The 15359-nt window shown below is 33.4% G+C and overlaps 1 protein-coding gene across 1 annotated transcript; it reads right to left on the reverse strand.

The window, feature by feature from the left end:
- Window positions 11579–14974, reverse strand: LOC104707532 (monocopper oxidase-like protein SKU5). The gene is made up of 9 exons (XM_010423905.1): window positions 14614–14974; window positions 13979–14088; window positions 13601–13871; window positions 13374–13512; window positions 12931–13297; window positions 12470–12835; window positions 12290–12368; window positions 11996–12195; window positions 11579–11911 (listed from the first exon to the last, which is right to left on the reverse strand). Exons 1-9 carry the CDS (start codon window positions 14743–14745, stop codon window positions 11815–11817), a joined length of 1761 nt encoding a protein of 586 aa, XP_010422207.1. The 5' UTR covers window positions 14746–14974; the 3' UTR covers window positions 11579–11814.

The following is a 15359-nucleotide window of genomic DNA, read 5'->3' on the forward strand; positions in this document are numbered from 1 at the left end:
GCTCTCCACTCGTCTTGACATTCCTAATCATGTCTTTCATCCGGCGTTGGCAGATGAGCTCGAAAAACTCTTGAACTGTACCATTAATCAAAGGATCCCATGTGTGTGTTTTCTACATAGCAAAGAGAATATAATGATGGTAGTGGAAACTCAACAAGTAAACCTATATGTGAAAAGGTTAAGAGAGAGAAAAACTGTACAGCAAACACGATGAACCAACTTTGTTGTCTGTCCCGAGGCACACATGTCCAACTGTAGTATGGACCATCAAATTTATTTGTAAATTTTTTAGTAATCTTCCTTACCAGTTGCGATTTTTCGTCGCGAGTAAACCTGCAAACACATGAAATAGATGTCAAAGATGGAGTATGATCCAACAGTACTTGTACATATATATAAGACCAACACAAAACAGAACCTATTAAGAACAATCAAAACAGACATCAACGTTCTAAATGGAAGTAGTCGGTGTTTGGTCTTATATGACATCAATCAAAACAGACATCAATGTTCGAAACAGACATCAAAACAGACTCCATCATAGAGTATCACAGACCATCACACAACAGCAAAAAATTATTTTAAAATAGCAATCAAGTAGAAGACAATATTAATACCAGGTCGTGTTTGGCATCGGTGTGGGGGAGAGGACGGTGGTAAAATTCTCACCGTTTGGCACTCTAAGCAGGGCATTAAAAGTGATAATTGTGTCCTCCTGCAGCTCCGGATTTGAAGCCTTAGAACCTTCATGGTAGTTGTTATCGTGAGATGATGGACGACTCTGAGCTTGAGAGTTATTAGCCGGAGACGGTGGAGCGTGCTGTAGTGGAGGATCAGCACCACACTGTCGCGGATTGTTGTGGACCTCTTCTGACGAAAGAGGCTGTGGAGTCTGACGTTGTTGGTTCACCAAGGTCTGGAAAAGTGTCTGTGGCGGTGGATAGTTGCGGATCTGTGGTGCTGCTGACGGTGAGTGTCTAGGGAAAACGCGGTCTTGCTCTTGGGGTGATTGAGGATGGGGTAAATCTGCTGCCGGCGTAAAGTTGTATTGACTCGGTAGAGGGTTTGGTCTTCTCGCTTCCTTGACGGGGTCGACCCTTCGGTTCTTTGGAATACATTAGGAACCATCTTCCTCTTTCTTTCTCGCTTAACTGGAGCTTTGGTTGGAGCCTTAGTTGCAGACTTCGTTGCAGATTGTGTTGGAGCCATTGTGAAGACGAGAATGGGGAAAGAAGGGATCAGAGATAGAGTAGGATATCGGGGATATAGTAGAGAAATGGAAGAGGATTCAGAGTGAAAGATTCCGGAAAGAAGTCGAAAAGGAGAGTATCGGAGATTCGAAAAGGAGAGAAGTCTAAGAGGAGAGAAATCGAAGTGGAGTGAGTATCGGGTTTATCTAGCTATTAGGGTAATGAGATAGAAAATTAGGGATTTGGTAAAAGGGGGGAAAAATTAGGGATTTCGGTTTCCTAGGTAAACCAAAATTATTTTGGTTTTGGGGGTAATCGAAAATTTATGGAATTAAGATTGGTTTTCCGGGTTAATTTGGTTTCCCATTAGAGATTAATTGGTTTCCCGGGTCAAATTAATTCATATTTTCTACATTTAGTCGCTAATTAGTCGCCAATTAGTCGCTAATTAGTCACAATATTAATTAAACTAAAAGTTTATTTTTATTCACTAAATAACAGCTAAACAGTCACAATATATATTTATATATATCACCAATTTGATATAAACATATTTACTCAGTTTGATAGAAGCATAATTTCCAATTTAATATAAACACATAATTATCTATTTTAATACAATAGATAATTATTAAAATATTTGATACAAGCATAATTACACATATTGATACAAATTTTACACAAGCATAATTAGTTTGGAGGATCTTCGTCTTCATCTAGTTCATCGTCTGAAGATGATATATTACATTGAAATTCATCTTCTGGTTCTGCATCTCCGACATCATAATCAAGATTTATTGGTTCATTTCTTTCTTCTAAATTATCGAAAACCAGATCTTCAATGGTAGTCACCAATACAGCATCATCATTTTCTGCTTGCAAAAGAGTCAGTTCTTTGTTCTCATATTCTCCTGCAATGTTTCCCCTCGGATTAACTTTTAAAACATTGAGTCATTCCTTCCTTGGTTTATTTGTGTATGGGTAGGGAATATAGCAAATTTGATGCGCCTGGGAGACTGTTTAGGAATATCAACACAAATATGAGTTACACATATATATATTATCGACATTAAAAAATAATATATATATATATATATATGTACCTAGAATAAATTGTTCGTATTTATTATATTTTCTCGATGAAAGAACGTCTACGACGCCACTATTGCTCATCCGAGTGCCTCTACCCATAACAGGGTCATACCATTTACACTTAAAAAGTGTGATTCTCAAATTGACCATCCCCTCATACTCAAGTTCTATGATATCAGTTAAGGTCCCGTAGAAATCTGCTGCATCAGATGCATCAATGTAATTTTCACCTTTAACACAAACTCCACAGTTACAAGTCTTTCGTCCAACACCATGATCACGTGTATGAAACAAGTAGCCTCTTGTAAAATACATTGGCCATGTTTTGACTTTGTTCAAAGGTCTATGCACTATCTCTTGAACCCAGGTAGAAAATGGATTTGTGGCGTTCCAGTAAAAAACCTGCATATATGTCACAATTAATATATATATATATATATATTTATATTAAAATTATTTATAATATATAATAAAAATATTTTTAATAAGGATTATATAAAGACATACATATTCTTTAACCCATAAATGATATTCGTCAGCTCTTTTGGTGGAGAGTTCTTTTTCCGAAAGTCCTGGATATTTTGCACCAATAAAATCTTCGAACATACTATATATACAAGACCAACACAAATATATGAGATTTTTTTGTGGATTATATATATAATAAAGTTTATTTTACTTAATCGATATAAACTGAATTATATACCTCTCAATTGGCAGAAAATAGTCACAATTCCGTAAAACATATGCATGTGCGCATTGATAGTCTCTTTCCGACAGCCATATTTCATTTGTTTCTCCACTTGGACGGCTGATGTGAGTAAATATAGGAGGTACTCCAGGGACATGATATTCATGGGCTTCACCTTGATCAAATCGTGTTAACCTGACCGAATGAGAAAAGTAAATGACTTTCAAATAATTGATAACAGTTTATCTACCTTGATTGATTTTAGAATTTACCTTGATTTTGTTTGTATATTTGCGGCGAAGTAGTGCTATGAGAAATAAGCAATCTCGTCATTGATATAAGATTCAACAATTGATCCTGCTGCATATCTTTTGTTCTTTGCTTTTCCTTTCAATTTTTTAAAAAACCTTTCAAAAGGATACATCCACCTATATTGGAGAGGGCCTCCTAATTCAGCTTCGTAGGGGAGATGTATAGGCAGATGCTCCATCACGTCAAAAAATGATGGTGGAAAGATCTTTTCCAAATTGCATAGGATCAGAATTATGTTCTGTTTTAGAATTGGAATGCGACTTTTATGCAAAGTTCTCGTACATAAGTCCCGGAAAAATGCTCCAAGCCCTACAATATACAATGCAAAATATTGGGGTTAATTACTTTAAAATTACTATTAAATACTTCATAAATATAGGTATATATGAAATTAATTAATACCTGATAATGCAAGGTGGACGTTCCAGTCTAGGAGTTCTGCAAAGATAAATGGAAGTAGTCGTTCCATAAAAACATGGCAATCATGACTCGTCATGCCTGAAAACCTTCCATTTTCCATATCAGCACAACTAGCTAGGTCTGACGAATAGCCATCAGGAAATTTCACCGAATGTTTGACACATTCTAGTAAACTTGTTCTCGCTTCTTCTGTCAAAGTGTAGGGTGGGAAAGGAGCTTTACCATCACTATCAACTTGTAACTGTGGCCTAGAACAGAATTTTTGAATATCCAATCTTGACATGTTGTATTTTGATTTACCCTTCACACTCATAAGAGTATACATGATGTTATCCAAAAATTTCTTCTCTGTATGCATCACATCAATATTGTGTCGAAGATTAAGGTCCCTCCAGTAAGGTAGATCCCATAATATGCTTAACTTATGCCAGTTGTGTTGCTTCCCATAGCCAGCAGTCTTCTTTTCATGACCATTTCCACCAACGTCCTTGGTTTTTGGTGGTTTTACTTCATCCAAACGTTCGTAATAAACTTGCTCACCGGTCAACGACTGAGGTGGATACTCTCTCGAAGCATCTTTTCCCTTGAGGAAGTCTTTCTTATTCCTCTTTAATGGATGACCGTGAGGAAGAAATCTTCGATGACAATCAAACCAACACGTCTACCTTCCATTAGGGAGATAAAACGACTTTGTATCTTCCTTGCAAACTGGACAAGACAATTTACCATGGGTTGTCCATCCTGATAACATGCCATACGCCGGAAAGTCACTTATCGTCCACATTAGCGCTGCCTTTAGATTAAAAAGTTCATTCAAGGACACATCATATACATCGACTCCAGTAGACCACAACTCTTTTAACTCCCAATCAAAGGTTGGAGGAAAATATCCAGACTAGCTCGCAGATGATTAGGCCTAGAATTCAAAATTGTAAGAAACAAGAACTCTTCGTTCATGCACATACCAGGGGGTAGATTGTATAGAGTCAAGATCACCGGCCACAATGAATGATTATGAGATATGCCAAACGGATTGAACCCATCAGTGCATAATCCAAGATAAACGTTACGGGGTTCTTCTGCAAATTGAGGATTTTGTTCTTGAAAATATTTCCACTTTGCCGCATCTGAAGGATGACACATTTCTCCCTCCTTTGATTTGTGCTCAGCATGCCATCTCATCGCCGCTGCAGTCTTGTGGCTCTGGTACATCCTCTTCAATCTATCAGCAATAGGAAGATACCACATACGACTGTATGGTACTTTGGTTCTACGTCGGGGATCCTTAGGCTTCCATCTTTGAGCACCACAAAACAGACAAGACTTTTCCTTTTCGTCCTCTTTCCAGAAGATCATACAATTGTTAATACAAACATCAATTGTATAATATGGGAGACCTAAATTGCACATTAATTTTTCCGTCTCGTAATGTAAACCGGTTGTCTGGTTTCCTTCTGGTAAATACTCATTCAACATTTTGCACACCGAACCACTAACTTTTCACTCATATTATACTTCGCCTTATTTTGCATGACTCGAGCAGCTAACGATAATTGTGAGTGACCTTCATGGCAACCATCGTATAATGGATTTTTTGTGCCTTCTAACAAGTCGTAAAATTTCTTTGAATGATTATGTATTGGTTCTTCTACATTTTGAGTACTACCCTCATGATAGTTATCATCTAAAACCACATTATAACGAAATGCATCATTCACCATATCCACATATGGATTTTCTACTGCATTACCCACATCTACATTATCCATTTCTTGATCACTACTAACATAACTTGTTCCTATATCCATATTGATTTCTTCTCCATGTTTATACCAAATATAATAATCATGCATAAATCCATTATTGCTAAAAAGATGATTCCAAATACTTTTTCCCGACATAAATTTATCGTTCTTACAACGACTACAAGGACAGTGGAACATACCCCCATTACTCTGTGCTAGAGATTGACTATTTGCAAATGCCATGAATTGCTCCATCCCCGTTGTAAACTCCGCTGAAAAATTGTCCGTCACTTCATCGAACCTCTTATACATCCACTCTCGAGAATTACTATAATTGTAATTCCCACTCATTATATAAGAATAATCAAAAGATTTTTTTTTTTTTTTCAAGATTTTTTCTTTTTCCTTTGCACAAATGTGTTTGTTTTGATCGAGTGAGGAGAGAAGAAGTGTTGAAGCTCGTATATATAGAGGCAATTTTGGCGACTACCAAGCGACTAACAAAAATCAGTCGCATAATACAAATATACCAACCCCCAAACGAAATAAACGTGATTTTTAATACTGGCAGTTTACGACTACTATACGACTACGTTACGACCCACCGAAAATGTCGCGTAGTAGTCGCCAAATAACGACTACTAAGCGGCAACCTGTACGACCCGCCGAAATTGTCGCATAATAGTCGCTTAATTGGTGACTTGAATGCGTCTAACGAATTAGTCGTAAATGAGAGACTATATAACGACAAGGCTATGACTGCATTTATTATTCTATATATGAGTCGTAAGGTAGTCGTTAAATGGCGACTATTTTGACGACTAATGAGTGTTGTCGCGATTTACCAACTACGTTACGATCGTTTTTATTTAGTCGTAATATAGTGATTAAATAATCGCTAAATTTAGCGATTGAATAATAGTTATAAAATATAGTCGGGAATAACCGGTTTTTTTGTTGTGAACAGTATTAATCTCATTAATTATTTGAATATGTGAATATCATATGAACTATATACGGTAGTTGAATTTCAATCTATACCACATTACCACATATTTAACTTGTTCAAAGTTTTATTTATTTATTTTGACATGTCATAATCATTAAAATGCAGCCAGTAGCTGAATCTTACTATATATTTCCCACCTTATTCTAATCAAAAATAAATTTATAATTATGTGAGTTAGTAACATGTTTCTTGTTGTAAGTATCTAGATGATTCGATTTGATTTTCTGGTATTTTACTCAATTATAGTCTTTGTATGTCGTTCCTTATGATTTATGAGTAATACATAGCAGATGTATATGTGTCTCTATGTACATCATAAACACTCTAGTAACTGGTTCAGAGTGTTTGCTTTTTCTATCCTAACTAGTTCAGATTAAATAATGGTTTTGATTGATAAGATAACTTGGAACAACGTATCTCTAAATAAATACAATAGAGATATGTAAGATTAAATAAATCAATTTCACGAATTTTCTATTGTTTTAACAGAAATAAGCATGATTAAATATGAAAGTTTGAATGATAAAAATTAATAAAATAAAGACGAGATTGATGAAGACAAAAGGCATGCAAATATGTGGGAGGGACATAGAGTGGGATTTGGTCGGCGGTCGACACGGCGCGTACGATCTTTGTAACATGCCCCGATTCACTGAAAGTGCTTCCTTCAGTTTGAGAATTATTGTGTTGCATTATTATATTTTTCGGTATAAACATTGTCTTTAATCTAATTGTTTTATTAAAAGTTTAAAAGTTAAAAAAGCAATAATATGCATTCATTTCTGAATATACACACAAATGAAATTTTGAACTCATACACTTTTTAAGTATTCATACATTTTTATTTCCTTTCTCTAGCAATCAATATCACATTTTTTGTGAAAAACAAAACTTTGCAAATTGCATTTTTTTTATTCACAAAAAAAATAAAAGTTTCCAAATTGCATAAAGAAATAAACTTTCCGAAATGTCCGTTAGAACATTAATTCTCAACTCAAAATAGGAACACTAGCGGACATAACTTGGTTCCTTAACATTTTATTGCGCTAAAACTTGACGAGGATGAGTGCACCAATAACATCATAAATTTACAAATGGTTTTAAACTGATTCAAACAATTTTACTTAGTAAGACTCACAAGATTTTGATTCATGCTTTGAGATCAACCCGACCTCCGAAGTTCGAACCCGCTAAATGTCTTTAATTACTATTCACTTAAAAAAAAACACGATAACACAGAATTGGTAAACAAAAAAAGAACAACGGAACATAAAACGTTGGATGTTACATCTTCTAGTTGTAAAAAGCGAAGTTAATGCGTAGAGAATAAAGAGAGTACAATGAATGGTCAAGGCATTGCTAAAATCCATACACGTTTCATATATGTATATATGTTCTTTAAAGTTTCGTCACAAACATTTCTAGATTCTCTTCTCTTTTTTGTCCATCCACTATTGCAAAAGAAAATGATACTACAATTGCCACGATTTTACATTTTAATATAACAATTGAAAACGTGTTCAATTTTTTTGGTTGAGAGAAACAAAGGGAAAAAGAAGAAACAAATTCGGAACCTTTATGGAAGGGAAGGATAGAAACTAGCATTTTTATGTACTTCTGTTTACCTAATATTGAAACCATACATTCGTCATCTCTTCTTATCTTCCCATGTTATTTGAATTTAGATTTAATATTCTACAAACATTTGAATCACGTTCACACATATGACGTCGTAAAAAGGATCCAATACTAAGAACAATAGATTCGCAAGAAAATTATATAGCAATTAGTATTTACTTATATAAATTTTACGAGAACCACTAATACATATATTTACTTAATAAGTGTCTTTTGAAAACTAAACATTTTTAATGACATAGCTAGTGTCAATGTTACGATTGATATTAATCTGTTATTGTCAGTAATCAGTACAAAACTGGGGACAAAATCCCGCGAGTCTTGAACAAATAAGACATACTGACATTGATAGATATAATTATGTGAAGATCATCGTCATATGCTAATTTATTCTCAACCGAGGGAATATAAATCTTTAAGCATAACTATCCGACACTGCCTGTAATCCATGCATGCTATTATGATACCAGACCCGTAATCTCTAGCTAACCAGCTTTCCAAATATAATACACATGTGACATGACAACTAAAATTTTAATGTCTCTAATAATTAACATGCACCATGCAGATGTTTATATACAGTGATTATGACCATTAGGTTATTACTCTAGCTATTACTATCTTTAAGCATTAAATTCTTTTTTTTTTTTTTTGACAAAAACATAGCAACAAAAATATTATATATTTGTGTAGAATAAGCTAAGGTTTTATTTTTTTGTACAAGAGCAAATTGGGTAATAACGTGATGAAGGCGACTCGAGCCAAACTCAAGTGGCAATCAACCCTTTGTAATTGTAAAAGAAGATAAATAAGAACAGCTAACAAAAGTCAGCGTCAGATTTGTTTGTTGGCAAGACGACAATAAAAATAAATAAATGTTTGGCACCTTCCAAGTTCTACTAATTTTGTTGTTAATCCACCAATCACGGATCTTAATGTTTGCTGTTATAATCTTCAAAAAATAATATATTAAAATAACTAATCAGCAGTTAACTAGTCAAATATTGTAATCGATTGTTAATTTAGCTAATGATCGGGTTTACAGGAAAAGAAAACTACTTCTATTAGATACCATAATTTAATTATTAGATACTGTATAGTAGTTAGTTATCATAGGATAAACCATTATTTCCAATGCTACATGGTACACCGTTAATTTTGTGTTACAATTTAAATAAAGCTCACACTACTAGAAAAAAAAAATACAATTGTAACGGATAGTAAACGATATTGACATTTTAAATCTGTAGTTATGCTAATGGTTAACAAAAGAAAAACGTAATAATGCTTTTCTACTATTTTAGAAAATATGACTTAATTATTTATGTTTTTACGTGTTTAAATTGATTGGATATATATTATGCATGTGTTATAAAAAAATAGCTAAAATATAACAACACATCATTATTCATTAGTTTGATATTTTTTAAAAAAAATCTTTTTACGAGTATCATTCTAACTAATTCTCATTTAGCTAACTAAAGTGACGTTAAACTTATGTGTTATTCTATTGTCACATATTACGTCAAGCTCAATATACCTCTATAACAAATTAACAACTCGACTAAATGTGGTTTACCCTTTTTTAAAAAAATTAACCAACATAAACCGAATTTTACAAAATTATATCAATTTTTTAATCACTATTCAAATCGAAGCGGTTTTTATATTGAATTTTAGACATATACCTCAACCGAAGAAACCAATAACGAATTGATGCGAACCGAATTTTTTGTTCGGTTATATTCAGTAGGCGTATGCTAACCGAATTACCCAAAAATTCAGTTATTCCATACGAACCAAACCGGTTGAACTTAATTTGCAGGCCTATACTGTAAGGTGTTTTTTTGAAGACTAATTTGAAGGCAAACATAATTTTTTCACAATAACACATTTCTCTAAGCCCAATTGCAATTCTATCATTGGATCAAATATAGGACTAGGAGCAGAAAAAGCCTTATATAAAATTAAGAATACAAGAATAATGATATATAAAATTAAGAAAATTCTCAAAAATTAATATGTCAAATATTTAAATTCTCAATCTTTTTGAAAACTCTAAAATTATATGCCAAGAATATGTATTTGCTATATATACCAATTTTTATAAACATAAATTAAAGGGGAGGTATTGGTTTAAGATTTAGAAAGAATTTTAATGACTTTAAAAATTAGGTAAAATATGTTGTTATTCAATCAAGACTTTTTAAAACTCTTTAAAAATTTGGTGTTATTGGTTGTGGATTTGTAAAAAGTTATCTTAAATCTTGATAAATCTAGTGTTATTGGATTAAGAGTTTTATAAAGTCATGAAAAGTTTTATGTTGTTCAAGTAAAACAAAAGAATCTTGGATTGTTAATGAATTCAAATTTTATGTTATTGGTTTAGGATTTTATATCATTTCCTTCATAACAAAAATGATGAAAACTCTTTCATCAAATAGAAAGATTTTACAAGATTAGAAAAAACAAATCATCAAAATTTTAAAAAACTTCCTAAACAATCTCTTAGAATCTTTCATTTTTAACTTTCAATTTTCTATGATTCTAACAATAAAAAAGAACATAAAGTCATTAAAATTCTTTCTAAATCCTAAACCAATACCTCCCCTAAATATAAAAGATTAGTATGTTGGAAAACATCTAAAAAACATTACTTCCAAAAATAATACTAGAATATTTCTTTAATTTTGAAGAAATTATTCTATTTTTGAATTGAACTTTATTACAAGAAAAAAAAAATTCTAAAACCAATTATCTTTACATTTTCAAAGTACAAACCATAGTCCATATAATAACCAATTCGACAGAACCAGTTTGTCAGAGATTATGATGGTACCATTGTCTTTTCTTTTGTCATTTACAAAAATCACCAGATATTTCTCAATTATGACTTTTATCAGAGAAAGTTGTATTTTTCTTGTCCATTTTTTATTTTTATCGAAATTGGCAAGAAAGAACCAGGGAGGACAAAGATAGAAAAGGAAAGCAAAATACAGAAAGGATCCAGCCTGGAATTTGTCAGAGAGACAAAAAGCTGAAACCCCAAACCGAAAAGGATAACTAATTATATTCTCCACCTCACTCTTCATCACCACCTTGGGACCTCATAACTCATAATGCTCTTTCCCATTTTCTTCTGTTTTTTTTTTTTTTTGTTCTTTCATTATATTATTTTTGTAATAATATTTCACTCAATAAAATTGATCCAATCACATTCCGTTCATGAAGTTTTTATTTTATTCGTATAATAATTGGTAGTAATTAGCAAAACAAAAACATTTTAGTATTGTGGGATTTACTAGTATCATTTATATTTTAATTAAATCGGTTTAATCAATACAAAAATTCGACGATTATGATAACCCATTAACTTGTCTCGATTTTGGTTTAACATATTTCTAAATCCAATTGACGCCTAGGCAAAATTTGGTTTCAAAATTACTTGAAATGTAAACTTTGGTATGATACAAAACAATAATAATTAGAAGCGTTTCAACATTTTAATGAATATTTGTTTTCTCAAATAAACAAATCTCCGGAAAAGAATAAAACAACAGATGGAATCCAAAAGAAAAAGAGAAAAAAAACAAGTCAGATAAAAAATCCAACAACCCCTAAAATAGAAGAACTGTGGAAACGTAAAGAAGAAGGAATCATCTCTGGTTCGATATCAACAAAACCCTAGAAAAATACATCAAACCCTCAAATTATATTTCAATGCTGAAGCATCATCATCACCAAAGCCATTACCACCATCAAAAGATTAGTGAATCCAATGCTCCTAGAAGCCGCTGATGAGATCTTCTGTGGCCTGGAAACAACAAAAGAAAATAATTAAAATCAAGAACGTAACAATAAAAAAATGTGAGTTGTTGAAAAAGTTGTGTTTTCTTACTTTTGTAGTTTTTGGAGAGCACCACAGTAAAGAACATTGTCAGGGTGTCCGAATTCGGTTTTGTTGTTTTCGTCTGGATTAACCACTCTAACGTAAGTTTCTTGTCCAAGATACCAAGAATCAAGATTCTCTGTTCTTAGATTCCAAGCTCCAGGGTTGTCCAAAGATATCAAGATCGCTGACCATGCTCCTGGATACACCTGACAATATCACCCAAAGAACAAACTCAATTATCAAAACAATGAAGACCTCAATTTGCTTTGTTTGCATTTGTGTTTGCATTTGACTTAATACCTGAATAGTCGAGCGGGCGATACCATCCCATTTGTTGTAAGTTCCTCTACTGTTCTCAGTCCACTCTCCATAATCCATACTGCAAACAAGTAAAAGATTTCAAGAAGCAGTTATTTACAATGCCAACTTACCAAGAAATCGATAAAAAATGCAGAGACTTTGCAGTCTAACTAAACTCACCCGACGACAAAGAAGGCGTAGCCACTCATGTGATAGCTTTGCATCTTAGTGTCATTGTTTTGAAGAACGACTTCCATGAATCCACGATAGGTACCATTGATAATCGAAGTCTCAACTTTAGGCGGTCCAGTTAAAGGTCTTTTAGGGAAATCAAGCTTGTACACTCCTTTAACTTTGAGCTTATCAGCTAGTCTAATAGGAGTAGAAGGATTCTTAAACGATATGCCATTAAGAGTTGTTTTTCTCTTCCCATTGATCATCACTGGTGGCATATTCCTCAGAACGTAGACATCAGTTACATTGATAGAACCGTATTTAAAAGAGCCTTGTGGGTTAGGTCGTGCACCACTTGCTGATACATTCCATCTGCAACAACAACAACAACAACAACGTTTGATTTAAGCCTTTTAAAAGATAAAAATGTTTGAACTTAATGAAACTACAAGAACCAAAGAACCAACCTGATGGATCTTGCTTGGTTCATGGAGAAAGTCTTGTCAAATTCATCTTGTGGTCCAGGTGGTAAGTGACCTTTAGCTTTACCTTTAGAGTTGGTATAGTGTAAGATTCCAACTCCAGTGACTCTTCTCCATATGGTTTGATTTACAACCCGAGCACTCGCTACAATGTAGTAATCAGCGCTCGCGTTTTGATCCATTGTAACCAAGAAGGAGAAAGATTGACCAACATGAATATCCAAACTTGTGTAGTTTTGTTGAACTGTGTAGGATCCTTCAGATTCCGCAAGAACTAAGTTGTGACCTTGAATCCTAAAGTTCAAACTCGTCGAGATTCCAACATTTGACACTCGAAGTCTATAAGTTTTACCTGTTATTGTCACACCTCCATTAACAATCCTAGAAAACAAACTCTTGGATATAGACAAAAAGCTGACAATACTCACCAGGGTGTACTGTAATAGTTTCGAAGTCGATCCCATCAGCGACAAGAGTATCATTGTATCGGTAAGGTCCTTTACCGTTAATGAGAACACCATCAGGCATTCCAAGATGTTTACCATCATCTAAAGCCTTCCTCAAAGCCTACATTTTCACACAATCTTACCAAATGTTGGAAACAAACTTCTCAAAATGTTAATAAGCTTGAAGAAAAGGCGAAAACTATACTAACCTTGTGGTTCCTTGTGTACCAATCACCAATCGCAATGGTAATATCGCCGTCTGGAGTAGAGAAAGGGACTGGAATAACCGATCTAGGATTGACAATGAAGGAGCCAAAACCACCAGCAGCTCTTTGGAAATGGAGTGATGGGAAGTAGAAGAAACTCCCAATCTGGTCCTTAACTTGAAACTCATAAGTCCAATTCCATTTTGGTGGGATTGGACAATTGGTTCCTAAAACTCCATCTTGCCATGAAACACGTCTCTGTTGGATTCCATTCCTGTAAAACAAACAAATACACATTCACTAAAGCTTTCTTCTTTCTTCTTTCGTCTTCACCACAATGTAAAAGTCTCTTAAAAGACAAAAAAACTCCAATATCCTTACCAGTGAAGAAGAAGTCCCTCATCCAATTTGTTTCTCACATTAACGACCAGATTCTCATTGGTCGTAACATTGATTGTAGGACCAGGAAACTTTCCATTTATAGCAATGACCTGATAACATAATTAAAAAGACAAGTTAGAACCCTAATTGTGTGTGTATTTAGATCTATACTATTCACTTTATCCTACAGTTGGATCTGAAGTTAAAAAAGACTCAAACTTTTCTTACTCTAAAGGCAAAAAAAACATTCATTCAGGTAGAAGTTAAGTAAACTTTGGATACATCTAGAACAAAACACTTTTACATTGTCCATTGATGAAATTGAAGCAAAAAAAAAAGATTGACACTTTTTTGGAGAAATCTGAAATTAAAGAACACCCACAAACAAAGATAGAAACTTTATCAAGAATCAATTGATAAATCTCTTTGCCATTAATAGTAACCTAAAAGTTAGATCTTTTAGCTGAGTGAAATCTTAAAGTAAATCTCTAAGAAATTAAGGGCTTTTCAAAATGTGGAAGCAAAACCAATAAAGTCCAAAACTTTGATTAAACCAAGTTCAAAAACTGAAACCCCAAATCGTAAATCCAAAGAAACAGTAACAGAAATCTAAAGATCTAGAAAAAGAAAGAAACCTGTTGAGGAACACCAAGTGGAGAAGCAGTAATGTAGGAGACTTCGAAGTTATAGAAAGAATAAGGATCTGCAGCGAAGCAGAGACTTATGCTCATGAAGAACAGAAGAAGCAGGATCTTGAACGAATCCATTGTTTTCTTGTTCTTTGCTTTTGCTTTTTTTTTGTTTGTTTGTTGAGAAGCAAAGCAACGAATAATGTGGTGAATTTGGGTTTGGGGTTTTTAAACAGATTTGTTTAAATCTATGTGTTGTGAATTTACATTATCAGATTGGGGGAAAAAGGAAGTGAGAAGTGGGGAGAAACTAGAAGCTATAAAGGAAAGAGAAGCAGAGGACACAGAGATAGAGACAGAAGAGAACGGCTATAATTTCCTTAGGTTGCTTGCCTTAATTAATTAATTTCTTTCTTTATTATTATTCTGTTTTTTTTTTTACTATTATTTTACCAGAAATAAAGCCGCACAACGCGCCTGTAAATTTGCCTAAATGCGTAGATAAAAACGAAAAATTAAAAATATTATAATTCTATGAGGTAGTTAGGTTTTTAAGAAATTATATTTTTATTCTATCGATTTGAGCAAATTTAATACTAATATCTACTTGTAATATCAGTGAACCGTTGCTAATCTTGTTAGGTTTTTTAAGAATTATTTTTCGATTTGAGCAAATATAATAATATATCTGTGAATAGTTGCTAAACTTTAAACTTGGTGTATCAACATTAATACTTATATTTACCACTAGC

Source organism: Camelina sativa, chromosome 8 (assembly GCF_000633955.1).
Source record: "Camelina sativa cultivar DH55 chromosome 8, Cs, whole genome shotgun sequence".
NCBI classification, from domain to species: Eukaryota; Viridiplantae; Streptophyta; class Magnoliopsida; order Brassicales; family Brassicaceae; genus Camelina; species Camelina sativa.